Below are 17,006 nucleotides of genomic sequence, written 5' to 3'. Positions count from 1 at the left end.
AACTAAAGAGATTAAATACAAAACATACTATGTTAGCTAGAAAACTCTTTCACTTTGTCTCTAAAGTAACAAAATTCGAAGTTCGCTCATTTACTTACTCTCTAAAGTAACAAAATTCGAAGTTCGCTCATTTACTTACTCTCTAAAGTAATAAACAAAATTCGATTGCTAGCCGGCACGAGTAAATTTTTAACAGATTATGTGAATGCTGCAAATGTAGTCTTTATAGAGATGTTAAAGAGAACAAAAACATGTTAGAATTGCAATCAATGCAATATTTAAGTGTGGTTCACATAATACTACGACTATTAATTTACTCTCCTACTCTTTGTTTTTTTTTTGTTTTTGATAAATTTCGAAATAATCTCTTAATATATGTTTATTGGACTATTTTGCATACGCATTTTCATATTACGACTCACAAACGTCACTGTAAGAAACATATATATAATATGTGAGCTAAAAGTTGACGCGAGCCAGTGTTAAGGTAACATTAAGATATTATATATGTATATGGAGCAAGCATAAGAGGCCTGTATGGAAACAAAAAAAAAAAATTCAAAGCCGAAGTTAATAATATATGCACTCAGGACGTTGTCATTTATCCGGCAGACTTCTTCTGTGTCTCAGACATTACTGCGGCGAAATAACTTGGATGATACCTATAAATCGAGCTGGAAAAGCATTTCGGAGCACTAACTACTTTCAAGAAGCGAACACAGTGTAATAAACTGAATATATTAGCAATTTTCTAAATATTGTGTAATTTATATGAAAAGTTATTAAAAATGTTCATTAATAAATTCAGAAATTTTCGTTAAATAACGCATCGAAGATTTGGTTAACTATATTTTCCATTGTAGCATAGCGATTAATAAAATTCCTTCAGAATTTCACGTCAACAGAAAACACAGATGATTGTATTAGAAATTAAAGTATTTAATAGTATTATGCATAAAGCCTACTTAAGTGTACTTAATTAAGTATTCGGAAAAATCTTATTTCATATAATTTTTTATTTTGCGTCAAATACCGTATTCGTATGCGTTCAATGAGATTCTTGCTGAAACTTGCGCAGCTCATTTTGTATGGCCTCAATTAGAGGCGCCGTTGAAATGTCGTCAATCTGACGACTAACTGCCTGAGTGTGGAAATCGTCAGGACGGTGAAAAGGACCGGCACTTAATGGTCGTACAAGAGGAGAACGTGATCTCTGGGCACTGCTTCCCCGCCAAGCACCACCAACGTTAGGTGATGGGGGATGTGTACAATAATTTTCTATTTTAGCCGTTGCCGGCCGATTATAATCATTGGAAGACTTACTAATAGCACTGCAATTTGAAATTTTGTTAAAAACTACTCAAAAATTTGTAAATTATTTTACTCACTTTACCATTTCGGCAGAAGAGCCTCGAAGTTCACGCTTTGTTTGTTTGCGATTGTTTGTAAAGTCTTTATTTGGTAGTGGCATAGGCAGATCATCCTGACTGGAGTACATTTGAATTGCACCTTCTAATAAACCCTCGTAATGATTTCTTATTGCTGCCGGATCTCTATTTGGACTATGTATTTCTTCCGGAGGCAGATGTCCATAAATAATGTCATCTGATGGTAAAACATTCAAGTGAACAGAGAAGAAAAGGAAAATGTTTTAAAACGCTAAGTAAACATCGGGATGGATGAGTTGGGAAGTGTTATGTGTGTGTTAGACATTTCTCTATATTTACTAGTAACGGTGTCGTCTTTCTGCATTACCGTTATCCAAAACGTCGTCCGCACTTTGACGCTTCTTATATCTTTCCCAAACAATGGGCCCTAGAATGCCCGGATCCGGATTGTCACTTTGGGAAGTCATAAGTGTGTATTTTTGCGGTGCTTTTGGTGTAGGGAAGCTATCAATGGTGACCTTCGTGGAGTTAGTCGTTTTATCTTCGGCAATTTTTTTTTTATGCTGAGACTGAACTCGATTTTCTATGTTATCGTAATGCGTTACGAAAACAGGCTCCAGAACACGATGCAGTGGCTCAGGAAGGGAATTTTTCGGAAATGCTTTTATGGATTGCATGGACAAAAATGAACCTATACTGCCGCTATCTGATGACTTTTCCGGATGCATAATATGTTTATTTACAGCTTCAGCAGCTATGGTCCGATCGGCTAGAAAATCTTTATCAGAAAATATGGTTTTTTGATGCAACAATTTGTTGCGATGATAATTATTAAGAGGATTAAATGCTTCCGTTGTCCGCTCCAAATTTTCGTATTTTCTACGCGTATCACTAATAGCTTCGTCTCCCGAATAATCTTTTTGACTTTGCACTGGACTGGTTTCCAACGAACCAACACGATTCTCTGATAAATACCTTCGCTTAGGCTTGTGACGACCCTTCTCTCTCTTCTTTTCTGACAAAACGGTAGTATAGATCGCCTCTTCAGTTCCTTCAGCCTTATCATATTTATGTCGCCTCCGACTTCTATGACCGTCGAATAGGCTGGCCGCCTTCTCATCTAGCATACGTTGCACATCAGCTGTTGGTGGATTTATTGGGCAATATACCGATGAATCGGACGTATTATCTGAAGAAGTGATGGAATCTCGGCGAATGCGTCGCGTTGGAGGCGCCGGAAAATGTATACGAGCTTCTCTTGGACTAGGACCATTATCATTTTCATATGAGAAGTTTTGCGTTCCTACATCCCGGGATTGTATTGTAGTGCGACCGCTCTCCAAACCCACAGCACTCGATGTGGCTCTACCAGATTGTGGTTCAGACAGCAATTCATTGCGACTGGAAGCTCTTCGTTTATTATCATAAAGAAAAGGCAAATAAATTATTTTTGCTTTGTTTCAAAAACATATATGCCTTTACCTCGTCACCTGTTGTTGACTACTTTTGTGACGGACGTGAGAGCGAGCGATTAATAGTAAGGCTACAAGCAACAATAGCAGCAGCAGTATGGCAATAGAACTTATGATAACGAGCAAAGGATTATTTTGTATGGAATCAATTAATCCCGTCGAACCGCTATGCGTGGCAGGAGCTAATGGAGTAGCCTGAGGCTCGCGTAGATAGGCTTAACAGCAAAACGAAACTGATTAATTGTAATTCAATGTTAGTGAAGTCATTCTCTTACGTTCAGCTTTCATAAAAATCTCTTTACCCATTACAGTCGATACTTCGGCTTCACTCACCAATTTCATATCATTGGCTGCAGCTACCGCCAAAACAGGCCGCCCATTAACAAAAACAGAATATATTAGTTCGGTTTGATTGGCAACGGGACGTTCGTCTCTACGATGTAAGCATAATTTAGATCTATTTTATTACAAAAAATAGTTTTTGGTATTTTAATTATTACATTTTATCATTGACATCGCTTTCATATAGATCTCCTTCCATATTAGCCTTTTGGATTTCTGCCTCTGTTATTTGCGTAATATTATGTATAATAACTCGGACTTGATCATCTCGCAAAAGTATCGAGTTTTGAGCTTGTATAAGCGGTGTAGCATGCTGCGATAGGGTACCAGAAAATTGTCTTTGTTTACCAGACTGTAAATGCTGTTGAATTAATTCCCAAGATTGAATTTTAACATAGGATTCTTCCTCTATTGGCTCTTCCGTAGACGAAATAACAATTTGATAATCCTTGCCACTAGACAGTAAAGAGTTATCTGTAACTATTTCTTCGGAAGAGGTAAACCATTCAGAATTTTTGTTTCCCACTCGAGAGATATCAGAATGTTCATTTTCGGTTGATAAGCTTGAAGTAACCATATCTAAAATTTCTACATCATAATTGTCCGGCTCTATCATGAATAAAATAAAAACCCATCATAATGATGAAAGGAAAACAAAGGGGAACAATTAAGTATCGGTTAAAACCTGCGGTAGACTGCTCGCTGCTGTAATGCCGTCTATTTCTGTCATTTACTGTTACCGAAATCCCCGATATTTGTTGAACCCCATTAATACCCAAATGCTTGGTTTGTTGTCTAAATAGTAAAAGATGCACATATTTAAAAAAAAAAAAAAATTATTTACATGTTTTTTAGTAAGTTTACCTTGTAAATGCCAAACGGTAAATTTTTGCTAACTTTTCCGCCAATATCGGATTATCTTTTTGCGTATAAAATCCCGACATGACGGTAAGTAACCAATAACGTCGATCGGTAGCCGAAAAATTAAGCGGCGGCATACCAGCAACATGCCATGTACCATCTATTCCAACAGTTCCATCACCAAAACAATCCAAGCATATTGGTATATCAACTTCCTGCAGTATTTTCAAATTAATTGAAGTCAAGCATTTACGTTAAGTACTTCCACGATACGTACATTATTACCGTCAACGTACACAGTGGCCACTACTGTTTCAGTTTTCACTACCACATCTTTGCCTTTACTTATACCAGTGTGAACTTTTTTCAAATAATCTGGCGGTCCATCACCGGATCCAGTCCAAAAGAAATCCTCCAGATAAACTTGCTCTCGCATTTCCGGATAATCATTAGTGAGATCATCGTCTATAAAAGTTAAAAGATTTATATATAAACGCGGTGTGTGCCTAACGTTGACTGGCATAGCCATAAAAGTGGTAATCCAGTTCCAAAAGCTTGGTACGAAAGCAAAAGGATAAAAGTTCTATTAGCTTAAGTCTTTCACAACTTACTGTGGTTAACCGTGCAGTTAAATGTGTCTGAGGAATATGTACGTCGTGAGAGAAGTAGAAAATTTTATGCTATAACGAATACATATGTCACGATCCATCCATCCGTCCTGGCCGGATTTTTTCATAGTTTGTATATAGTTTATGTATAGTTTGTAATGTATTTTAGAAGGTGTGTATTATGTCTTTTTCTCAATTTATTTTATCACAACCTAGTTTTATATTACACATACTCTATGCATGACCAATGTACCCGTCATCGCTAAATTCACAAATTTAAATGCACATTTTTCAAAGAGATTGACGCAGTTAATTGTGATAAGATTATCAATGTTCTAGGTTTTAAATAAATATTTTTATATATTTTTTTTTTAGATGAGGTGGGCGTTATAATCATTCTTTGTATTCTTTGAAGCACTGTTTCTGGAATTAAGTTCAGGAAATTTATGCCAGCTGCACCCTTTATCTCCACTTTTTCTCTGTCTCAAGCATTTCAAAAATATCTTGATCGACCAATAGACAGATGGTTAAACGGTATGTGCTCGTACTAGTTTTGAATCTTTCCAGGCAATATTAGGATTTTAAAATATAGTTTGGTCTGGATGTGTGTTATTTTAAAATATTAAATTATTATAATAAAATCCTCTAAGTCTTTTATTTGCATTGGCCGATCATTAACTTAATGAACGACATTTATAAAGATATATGTATATTGCAAAACTAGCTGGCAAGAGATAAGGAGATCCTCGATTTACAAAAAATTTATCTGTTGTCCAAATTCACAAAGGAATTATGAACAAAAAAATGTAAACATTTAAGAAGAGGAAAGACAAGAGTATATACAACGTCAACAATTGTTTGCAAAATCTTGAAGTATTCAATAAAGGTTTGTCGCAATTGCTCTTGATTTTAATATCAATCCTAACTTGTGTTTTTATAAAGAATCATACGACAATGTAATCCTCAGTCACTTGCAGAAATGATGGCAATAGTTAACAAACCCCAAAATTAAAGTAAAAAAAAAAAATTTATATCTCTAATACATCTTCCTTAATAATATTAAAACTTAATATCTTTGATTAAAATTCAAAGATAAGGTTTAAGTTTGCGCGCAATAGTTCAATGTGCTTTAAAAAATCAGTCAAAATATCGTTTTATTTGAATTGTCGCTGAAGAAATGGGAATAGAATGAGGTTAATTCGAATAATACCTCACTTACCTTCCTCCCTCAATATTATCTAGATTATCAAGTGCCATTGCTATTGTCTTTGTTTGTTTAATTATTAGATATTCAGGGTAACTATAGAAATTTGTTATTTTTTACAAATAAAACTGTTAGATGCACCTGCCAACTTATACCAACTGTTGTTATTGCCAACCCTTAAATAGGCTCTTTCATATTTATATTTATATAAATAATATAAATTTGGGGCGATTTTTATGTTCATTATGGGGATATATTAGGTTTTTCATATACTTGGTATTGGTATTAAGTATGGATCGGAGTTTACTTAAAGAACAATATATATATATATATATATAGTCATGATCAGAAAAAAGAGCACAACTGAAGATCGTCTTTTGCGTCTTTAATGTTGTTAACATTATTATTATTATTATTATTAATTTAGGCAGAGAAAGGCTAAAGACTTCTAAGCTATTCTCTCTATTGACGCCTCCAACACCAAGTTTATAGGCGAGATGCTTCGTCTACTCGGCCACTTAGGCGGATATTCGTAAATTCAAATTCCTCTTACAATGTTACGACTTTGTCTTTGTCTAGAATGAGAAACTTGCTCTTAAGTATTGACTGAGAGGAAACTAAATGAGAACAACTTGTAAGTATCAAAAGATTCGGTTTAAGCTAAATGCAAGTTTGTGTATGTCTTTCGTTTTTCTATTCTGCTTATAAAATTTTGTTTGATCAATTAACTAAATGGGGTCTAGTCAGTGTAGTGATAATACAATTATGGTTAGAAAATTCTATGATTATTAAATAGAAAGAAGCTCCTGCATATAGAGACAACACAATAACTTGTGTCAATCCTTTGAAGAGCATTTTAAATTAAAAAAATCTTTTAAAAATATATATGTATATTGGATGATTGAAGAACATCAGCAGTAAGGCAGAAGACCCAGTTTTATAGATTTGATTGAATGATTAACGTGGCTTATTCTCTTTTTTTTTTTTGAATGCTGGATTAGGGAGTATTGCCTATACGTATAACCTTGCGATGGTTGGATAGAAATAAAGAAAGACGAAGAGATAGGGAGTAATAACTGTTCACAGATATATGCCGGGACAGTACGAACTGAGAATACCGTCTTGTTGATCAAGACACTTATCTTATTTATTAGACTATGTGACAATTTAAGGTATTCTTCATGATGGACGTCAGCCGATTATTGAGTTGATTAGAGAAGAATTGCATGTAATTTTGATTACGTTTACAAAAAGGCGCAATATTAAAAGTAGGTAATATAAGTTCCTTCAGCTCCACTATGCATTTTTTGCGAGAAAGAGACGAAAGACAGAGATATTGTCGGTAATAGTGACTTTTGGGATGCGCTACACTGAAAAAAGTTTTTATTGGATGTGCGATGCTTTTTTTGTGGGATGAGTCACGCCTTTTTTTGAGTTTTGGGGTGAAAAGAGGTGTGGTTCATCCTACCCGAAGGGCTTAGTCACGCCTTTTTTAGTGTTTGCGCCCAGCCGAAGGCGGCCGAATGTGTCCCGAATAACATTCGTGAGAGTTTTTTGAACCCGTGGTTCGTGTTGGGTTTCTCGAGAGTGTTGTTGTGATGGTGTTGCAAAGTGTACCCTACCGTCGAATGTACTCATTTGTGCTGTGCCTTGTGGATTATGAATTTTTGTGCCGTGTCTTGTGCTGTGTGAATTTTTTGTGGTTTTGCGGTTTTTTAATTGAATCACTGGCCTATCTTAACGCTACTAATGGATGATCTATATTTAATATTTATTTTACTATATTTAATATTCTTCTTTGTAGAATATAATATTCATGCATTTTAAGCTTATTTCAATATATAATATTTAATAAAACTTTCCTTTCGTTACCAGTGCACCTAGTTACTAGTCCGTCTAGTTATATATTTTGCGCTGGTCATATGCATTTATTTAGGTTCTTCGAAAGTCACAGCAGTTATGAGATAAGCAACGTCGAGAACGAGTTGTTGCAGCAGATGTTTTTACAATACTGGGACATAAACATCGTCCACCAAATGCAGAAATGCTTAGATAAGCAGGTTGCTAAATACTTGGGGACTAATCTCATGAGTGACTGAGATATACTCCCAGATTTTAGAATTATTTTTTAACTTAGAGAGTTAACTATTAATAGGTATTCTATGCAATATGAAATCTATATAGAAGTAAACAATAGAAAACGCGTCTATGGATTCGTAGAGGTGTGAAAAAATAAAATCTCTATTTATAAAATCAGTCTAACTTTTACGCCAACCAATAAATAAAGATTACCGCCTAAAATAATCGCTTACTTCCTGCTATGCGGGAGAAACGAATGCCAACATATTCTATTTCAAGCGTCAAAATATGAAATTTATATTACTTTCATATACAGTCAGGTCAATACTTAGGCTATGTGATTCCATAATAATAGAAAAAAAGAAAAAAAAAAAAAGAAAAAAGAAAGCAACAATTCTATTAATATGCAACGTACCATGACTTATTTGTATTAATGGTAAACCAATGCTGCAGCAAACATAAGAGACATTTAGTAATAATCCAAAATAGAAAACATTTTTAACCAATTCACTCAATATCATTGTAAATGCAGGCATTAATAATACCTAAGCCTTATAAAATTCTCCTTTAAATTATTATTTATTTCATTTTATAAAGTCTTATAAAACAAACAAAACATGCAACAACAAGTTCGTCACGTTCATAAATCCTTTATAGGATAGGAAAAGAAAGTTAAAAAAAACTTTGCACTGTTCACACGCATTAATTAAAAAGCGTTTTACAAGAAATTTAAGTTGAATTAAAACTTTCTTATAAACTTTTCTTTCTTTTCCTGCTTTTTTTTTGTTTTTTTTTTTTTTTTTGATTAATTACAAATATATTATAAATTCTTAAAAGAGAAGAACACGACTTTTTTTTTTGTTTTTGTTTTTTTTTTTGCTTTAACCTTTCGCTTTGGTTCACTGATTTACAAATCATTCATTTAGTCATTCATTCATTCATTCATTATCTTATTGTAAACAATTCAGACACGCATACATTTGCAAGAAATATTTGAATATATTTTGTATAAAATTGTTAACACATTTTTTGCGAATTTCAACTCACTACTTCAACGGTTGTTTAAAAACTAACTTACTTCCTATCCAATTTACAAAAGCCTATCCATGTTGTTTTAGTTATTTAGGGAAAATTTCCCTCACTCGATTTCCTCTTTTGCATAGACAATAAGCGCATGGCTCCCATAACGTGTTTTAGGCTTGCTTTTTTTGTAATTGTTCTCTGTTTGGTTTATTATTGAACTGGTCAGTTACCCATAGTAACAATTACTAGCGTCAACGTACAGTAGCGAGAGTATAGCGTTTAAAAATTTGAACTTACCGTGTCGAAATCATTTTGTTTCGAATGTTTATATTGTAGTGTTTTTTCTATTTTTTTTTTTTTTTTTTTTTTTTTTTTTGTAAACACAGTTCAAGTTCTTTGAAACATTTACCGTTCATTTTATTAGCTACTAATGGCCCATAATCATTAATAGCGATTTAAAGCGAATCGAAAATACCCGGCTTGTTAATGCAATGGTATTTTGTAGCATAGTCCAATATCTTAACGTAATTTCAGGCTCCTCTACTTGATACATATCTAAGAAGCCTCCTGAAAGGAGAAACGAAGCTTGATAACCATCAAGTGTGCATCATTGCATAGTTGAAAAAACTGCCTAGTTTGGTGGAGAGGCCAAAATCATTTCCTATTCAAATAGCATAATTAACACAAAAAATTGACATACATTTACTTAAGCTAAACGTAAAACTTTATTATATACACAACTCACTGAACTTTGCCCATAATAATTCGAATTTATAACGGTACACTCTTATGTTGAGGCAAAACAATTCAATCATTTTATGCCATAAACTAACTGCAGAGTTGCCAAGTTTCTATAAAAGGCCCGAGATCAGTACAATGAGGTCGTTAACGATAATCCTGCTTGGGGTCTTATTAATCTTTTCACCAGTTATCCTTTCCGTATCCTAATTGGAAGGGAACAGCGTGAGTTATGTGAATTGATTTCGTAAGAGTTGGAAAAAAGTAAAGCGTGAGCACCAACAAGATTTCTTAATAAGATTGTAGCAGTAAACTTGAAATAATGAATAGTTTAAATAATACACCAAAGCTTTCAAAAGACTACCCGTTGACTGTATTCCTCGAGAAAAATAATAATAGTTTTAATAACCCGCCAAATATATTTCTAGGTCTGGTCGAGATACTTTGTCAACTACGACGACCTACAAATTAGCTTTTTGTTGCTTTTTTCTTTTCCAGCCCGCGGCGTTTTTCACATGATGGCAGGTTTTAGCCCAATATACGTTTCGGCACGGGTGTGGGCGGATAGTGCTCTACCGTTCGACCTGAAAGAGCATATGAACTACATTTTATTTTTCAATATGCTATTTTGCAACTTTGAGCTTCTCAACGATCAAGAAGAGATAGATATAGAGACGGTTGCATATTGTATACATATTGCCGACATTATACACACTTTGTGAGATCTCAGATTTTCATATGCGAGTGTTACGAATGCGATGAATGCCATGTCACGTTATATAAGCGTATTGGCCTCTGGCTTATAAAATGGTTGAGCCCAGCACGTAGACATAGTGAAATTATGAGTAGGAATTTAAGAACATCTTCATACGGAAAGAGATGTTCTCAGCATTTTTCTTAAGTACAAAATTTTAAATCATTTCGACAACATTTTGGACAATGGAATATATATACATATGTTTTCGTTTTTTTTTCAAAACTTCTGAAAATCACATTTGTTAAAGTGTAGAGAAAATGATTCTTCCTAATTAAAGATATCTGTACATATGTAATTTCTAATGGATTCAAAATTATGTTTTCTTTCTTAAAGGATAGACTATATTACATATTAACGCATATGAATGGTGTCTTCGCTATTCACATCCAGCTCCGCCGGATATTGAATAACCTCTCATTACCAATAGATGGTGATGTTTACACATCTATCGCTGGTTGAATGTACGATTTCTCCGTAATCTGCCAATTGACAAGTTAGTGGAAAGAGAATTGTATTGTATAGAGGAAGAGGAAGCATAAAAACATGTATAGAGCTTTCATCAGTTACCTTAATTCGTTGCAGAAGAGTTTTAAACGAGCTCTTTTCCTCCTTTTAGTCTAGTTAACGACGAACTCGAACGCTTGGTTTTGTGAATTCGTTTATGGATATATCCTAACGTTGCATAAATACATATACATATATATTCTCTATCTAAGGCAATTAGTTGCTTATTTTATTTATTTTTTCTTCAAGCAAGTATTATATGGACATATGGACATTGAACAAATCAAACTACGTCAATCAGCGAGCAGACAATGTGTGTGGCACATGCACAGACATAAATGACGATGCGGGGCACACTATTATCGACTTTCCTGCTTAAACAACTTCGACGTAAATACTTTATAGAGACTCTTACGTAAAACTTGAATAAAAATCTTTTCCTTCCATTACTGGTTAGTAAACAGAATTTTTACTATCAAAAAAGCTACCCTTTATAATGATTAATAGAAAGTAGATAATTGAATAATAAAAGAAAAAATAGATAATGGAATAAAACCACTTTTTCAAACTCGACAAAAATAAAAGTCGATGCACCGCTCTAATCTCTCTACTCAAAGCTAGAGTTAAAGGTAAAGTCTATTCATCTACTAGCAGTAATGCTAAAGGATACGACAAGTTGAAATATATGTGTTGGTTGCTTGAACTACATATTCCATTATGTCGGACGAAGGGAAAATCGGAACGCTTAATTGCTTTCCAAGACGGGAAAGTAGGAGACTAGGGTGACTATTAATGATGCCGTTCTAAATTATGGTTAAAGAGGTTCCGATAGGGCTTACTTCGAAGTCATCGGCCCAATAGTTGATAGGATGCTACCGCAGCCGTCGATAAACATAAACCTATTTACTCACTTAACCACATATCTATCAACTTAGCTGCCAACCTATTTGTATTGTACTGTACTATAGTGGGCAAGTCGTACTGTAACCTAAAAAGATCCATGTCTCACCATTTTCTTAGCTAAGGAGCGTTTTGCAGCGCCATCAGCTTTGTAAAATGTTCGCCAAAAACCTCTTACCCTATTCTATCAATCTATCTAACTATTTATTTGCGTATCGACGGCTTTTAATTGAATTTGTTCACTTCGTATGAGTAACATTTTTATTGAGAGTAGTTTCCATATTAGACAGGTTTGTAAAGTGATAGATGGACACAATGTCAGCAATTTAAAAGCTCCGTTAAAGCTTCGTAACTGAGAGTAATAAACTGACTTAAAAACATTGTAACAGACTCAAGACATTGCTATTTAAGCCATAAGCGATTTTCCGTTTGCAAGATATTTAATTAGATTAACAGGTAAAAGGGCCGATAAGGTGGTTTGTATAACCATATTAACATAAAGCACATATTTATTCCTGTTGTGGAATATAAAACAAGTATTAAAAGCTCAATAAACAATGTTAACGATACGATGTTAACACGACTAGCTTTTGCAATATAACAGAAGGAAATGCAATGGAATGCCAAGTTTTTCATATATTGCTTAAAATTTTGTAATTTTAAGATTTTTAAAGCTCAAAATGGAAGTTAAGTGAATTGCAACAAGTACTTCAAGTCTATACAACATAACTAATATGATATTAAAGTGGAAAAATAACTCTTCAACGAATAATCAATTAATGAATAAAAAAATTATACAAACTCGCGTATGGTTTAAGGTGTGTGCATATATGGTAGCTTATTAAGCAATAATAACGGCACAAAATGTGCTGTCATATTAAATTGAGTTTTTGCCTATGCATATACATTGTATCTAAGATCTACAAAACGATGCGACTTTGATGGGTTTCCCAAATTTCCCGTTAAACGCACACTTTTTGTTCTTACGAATCAATAATGAAATGTGTTTCACGAGGCAATAAAAGTTAAAATGAGCATAAGATTTTAAATTAAATTAAATGAAATAATTGTAAAGCGAAAATTTTTTTGAAATTGTTATGAAAATTTTCCTAAAACTTGTCTTCGATGATATATGTTTTCCATACATGTTTTGGTTAGCTTCAAAATGTTTTATTTATTAAGTAAAAGGTTAACAAAGTCATTTATGTAAGCAATTAATACAAATGCACAAGAACATCTTAACCACAGCCTGATTTTAAACAATCACTTGACAATTTACGTATCTTAAATTTTCGTTCAATTACATAGCGCGCTATGTATCCGTCCTTGTCAGCTGTATACACAGTTATAGTTTCAAGTTTGGTTTTGATATCAATTACCGAATATGTACCCATGACCATCAGTTGTTGTTCGGGTGTGCCCGGATTTAAGAACACACCCATTTCATCACGTTTAGCATTTCCATCGGGATCTTCCAAACTAAATATCGTGTAGAGCGGAATCGTTATGGTCGATATATTAAACAAGATTTTTAATAAATGCCTGCCTTACCTGAATCGATAGCCTTTTTCAAATGGTATAAATTTATAAAATTCTTGCATTATGGTAGGAAAAATATTATCCAAGAGGGCAGCGGAAGCACTTATCCACATAAGATTTAAAATGCCAAAAACAAATAGCTGTAAAGAAAGAATTCGGAAAAAAATAATTAAGTTAAGTGAGATTATAGTCGATGATAAAGACATGAAAACGCGTCCTTTTTTAAGCAAAGAGATTTTTTTTTTGCTTTTTTTCTTTCTGCAAATTTTTTTTCTTTTAATGCAAACAATTAAATAAAGCAAAGCCTTTCTCTGCCTTGTTTGTTTCTTGAAATGGAACGCATTTCCAGAGCAAAAAAAAAAACTTTACGGGTACTCTCGAACTCATATCTTTCGAAAGGAAACGGACTTTTTTTTTTTGCATACGCAGTTTATATGTACGAAAGGTTACTTATTTACCCTGGCAAGTTTTTTTCCAGGTCATTTGTTCACATACACCCACACCTAATTCAAGTATAGATTATAATAACGATTGACATTAAAAGAACTGGCCGAAATGAATATATATATATATATATATATATATATACATAAATATTGCAATGATGTTGAAACCAGCTAAGAAAATTTAATTTAAATGTTGTTTTCTTTTTTTTTTCAATTAAAATTAAATTTTGTAAATTCCAGCAAATATCATAAGTTAAAGACGAATGTACATGTGTTCTCGTCGCGTGCGGTTAAAGCAATCAAATCAATTATTAGAGTTTCATTGTAGCATTAATGGCCACATATTACTTTATCATATAAATAGAAAATTTTTTTTTACCATTTTATGCAAATTTATACATAATTTTGGTTCAAAATATTACAGAATATCAAAGAAGTTGTTTTTAGGCTTGCTTGAATATAAATAAACGTTTCTTCATAACCGCAATAATAAGTTTTGAAAAGAGAAAAAAGGTGCGTTCTTGACATTAATTATTCTTCTTATCAATAAAATGAAAATATGTTTTTATTGTTGCTCAAACATTGAAAACATCTTTAACAAATCTTAGCTTATTGATGAAGAGACGCAATATATTTATATAATCCTGATAGATTACTTTAGAAACACATCACTTGAGTAGATATTAGAAATTTGTAATAATTGAAGATGGCATCGCTGATAATGGCATGAGTTCTTCACAGTTTAGCCGTAGAATACATTGACGTTAATCGCGAAGCAAATTTAAATATTTCTAAATAGGAGCTGATTCTCCAAAAAGTCTTTGCAGGCTTCGTTTTATGTAAACTGATTGATGAACGAAAAATAAGCACAGCAAGGATAAAATATTAAGGATAAATTAATCGACGTATTCGTCCGATTTAGTTCAGCGTGACCTACAACTCTTCGGAGAAATACTTTTGCTCTAGAAAGGAAAGCGATATGACGACACGGCTTCGTAACGATGCAACGCGTCCGATGTCAAGCAAATTTGACAGACTGTCAGCTAAATTTATTTAATTGAGCCAACTATCAATAGGTGGCGTTATTTTGACAAAGTCATTCACTAAAACTTTCTGGCGAAAATGATTGACTTCATAATTCTTAAGTCACTTGCATCGATCCCGATGATTTTGGGAAATCCGACTCTGTTGCAACTCGAGTCTACTTTCAAAATGCATTTCGATAAAAATCAAGCAAAAATCATCATCGAATGTCAAGTTGTTATCTTTAATATATTTCTGTGCACAGGAAACAGTATGATAAGAACTCTGTGAGAACTGTATGTGAGAACTTAACCAATTCGTATTCTTTCGAGCAATAAATTTAATCTTAAATTGTTGCTTCTTATTTTTCTTAGCGTTAGTCATCTAAATCTATTCTTGGGGTTTTATTTTATGTAATGCTGGGTAGGATGGCTAAATTGTGCCATAAGTCAAAATCAATGATCTATGAAGAATTTTCTTGGCTGCATCAGTGTTTCCTTAGTATAAAATATTTACATTTTTTGCTTATATGACTAATGAAATATGATTCGCAAAATACTGACATAAAACCAAGCACTAAGTATCACTCAATGACCGATCGAAATGACGGTCTGAGTAATTATAGCAATTAAAAGCTGTTGTCTGAGTTTCCTCTCTTGTCTAGCATCCAAGGCATAGTGTATAACAGCAATTCTGTTGACTTCGAACTATTTTTACTTAGGTACTTCTGAAATTTCCTCTCCGTTTCCTACTATACTTGGCTCGTTTAATAGCCTAAGACGATTAATACTTGATAAATGCTATGGATTACCATGTCTTATCTCAATCGCGATTAAGTTCCTTCCAAGCCTTAATTAAGGTTATTTACAGCAGAACACGTCACTTTTTCTCGTTTCGCGGCTTTTTTTTTTTTTGCTTATCGTAAGCACAGCTATCCATGGCTGATCACTCCTTACCAAATACTTCAAGAGTTCAAATTCATTATACTCTGTTCGCAACATTTAGGACATTAGTGCTATGACACAATGTTTGGTGACGTTCAAGTTGCTATAGTAAATTTGAAAAGTTGCCAAGAAAAATTCTTTGTTGATTTAGATAATTATATCTATTAAAGGCCATAAGTCTAAGTTGCATAAAAATTCTTCCCCTTTTAATTTCCTATTCGTACGAATACTTAATAAATGAAAAATGAATACAAAATGGAATTTTAAAAAGTGAAACATAAACATGGTTGTGTGTTATAAAACTAAAGTAAAGCATATTGTTGTTGTGTAAATTTGGCTTCTTCAGCTTTTAGCTGTAGCTTGATGTCTTGTTTTTTATAAAAAAAAACGCAGAAATATTAAATAATTAAGAAAATTTTTTATATAACGACCCAATTATTTATCTAGAAATTATTGTTTACATGTAAAGAACTCTATAACAGAAAAATCGAAACAATTGTTTGTCTTATTAGCCAGCAGCGGATTTTAAAACATTGGCACTTAACTTCCGTATTTTAAAGGGTGGTTTAGGGCCTTCCTCATCCGCCGTGTACATTGTTACTGTTTCAGTATCGGTTTTCTCATCATATACGGAATATTTCAATTCTTCACGTTTACCGTTTCCATCTGGATCTTCCACACTAAGCGTTGATAATAGCGAATTGAAAGAGACCATTACGCAACATATTAAGTAACGTTTTAATAATTACGCTTACCTGAATCGATAACCTTCTTGAAAAGGTACAAACTTATTAAATTGTTCCTTAATTGTAGGAAAAATATTATCCAAGACGGCAGCGGAAACCGAAACCGACATAAGACTTAAAATGCGAAAGACAAATAGCTGTAAACAAAGAATGCTTAAAAAATCCAATGGAATATACATATTGATTTTTGTGGTCAATCAACAGGTTGAAATTTTTGACTTTTTCGATCACGTCCCTTGTAATATTCTCTTTTATATGAATGCCAATGGCATGGTATGAAATGTTTAATACTGCACTGTATTTGTTGGCACTCATAAATAAATAAACACTAACGTTACAGTAATATTTACACTAATAATCACTTTAACGAAATATCTATTGGGGGCAGTAAATAAAAGTGATTGCCTGTGATGTAGGGCCGATTTTTAACGT

At 33.3% G+C, this 17,006-nt stretch overlaps 3 protein-coding genes across 3 annotated transcripts in view; all 3 read right to left on the bottom strand.

Moving 5' to 3' along the window:
• The window catches only part of LOC119634352, a 53,561-nt gene extending 44,881 nt beyond the window's left edge, over positions 1 to 8,680 (bottom strand). The window contains exons 1-10 of the mRNA XM_038028440.1: positions 8,370 to 8,680; positions 4,341 to 4,528; positions 4,067 to 4,278; positions 3,888 to 3,997; positions 3,361 to 3,811; positions 3,136 to 3,293; positions 2,871 to 3,075; positions 1,756 to 2,798; positions 1,389 to 1,605; positions 1,034 to 1,331 (exon numbers count right to left, since the gene is read on the bottom strand). Coding sequence (XP_037884368.1) covers positions 1,049 to 1,331; positions 1,389 to 1,605; positions 1,756 to 2,798; positions 2,871 to 3,075; positions 3,136 to 3,293; positions 3,361 to 3,811; positions 3,888 to 3,997; positions 4,067 to 4,278; positions 4,341 to 4,528; positions 8,370 to 8,490 — 2,988 coding nt within the window. The 5' untranslated portion in view covers positions 8,491 to 8,680 and the 3' untranslated portion in view covers positions 1,034 to 1,048. The remainder of the gene's footprint in view (positions 1 to 1,033; positions 1,332 to 1,388; positions 1,606 to 1,755; positions 2,799 to 2,870; positions 3,076 to 3,135; positions 3,294 to 3,360; positions 3,812 to 3,887; positions 3,998 to 4,066; positions 4,279 to 4,340; positions 4,529 to 8,369) is intronic.
• Positions 8,681 to 13,114: 4,434 nt separating this feature from the next.
• On the bottom strand, positions 13,115 to 13,562 carry LOC119634502. Its single transcript, XM_038028720.1, has 2 exons — positions 13,428 to 13,562; positions 13,115 to 13,355 (listed from the first exon to the last, which is right to left on the bottom strand). The coding sequence occupies exons 1-2, from the start codon at positions 13,526 to 13,528 to the stop codon at positions 13,115 to 13,117; spliced, it is 342 nt and encodes a 113-aa protein (XP_037884648.1). The 5' UTR covers positions 13,529 to 13,562.
• A 2,755-nt stretch (positions 13,563 to 16,317) lies between these two features.
• Positions 16,318 to 16,690, bottom strand: LOC119635163. The gene is made up of 2 exons (XM_038029799.1): positions 16,584 to 16,690; positions 16,318 to 16,508 (listed from the first exon to the last, which is right to left on the bottom strand). The coding sequence occupies exons 1-2, from the start codon at positions 16,682 to 16,684 to the stop codon at positions 16,337 to 16,339; spliced, it is 273 nt and encodes a 90-aa protein (XP_037885727.1). The 5' UTR covers positions 16,685 to 16,690; the 3' UTR covers positions 16,318 to 16,336.
• Positions 16,691 to 17,006: the final 316 nt, after the last annotated feature.

This window comes from Glossina fuscipes, unplaced genomic scaffold, assembly GCF_014805625.2.
Source record: "Glossina fuscipes isolate IAEA_lab_2018 unplaced genomic scaffold, Yale_Gfus_2 3, whole genome shotgun sequence".
Lineage (NCBI taxonomy): Eukaryota > Metazoa > Arthropoda > Insecta > Diptera > Glossinidae > Glossina > Glossina fuscipes.
This window is presented reverse-complemented; position numbering and strand designations above follow the sequence as displayed.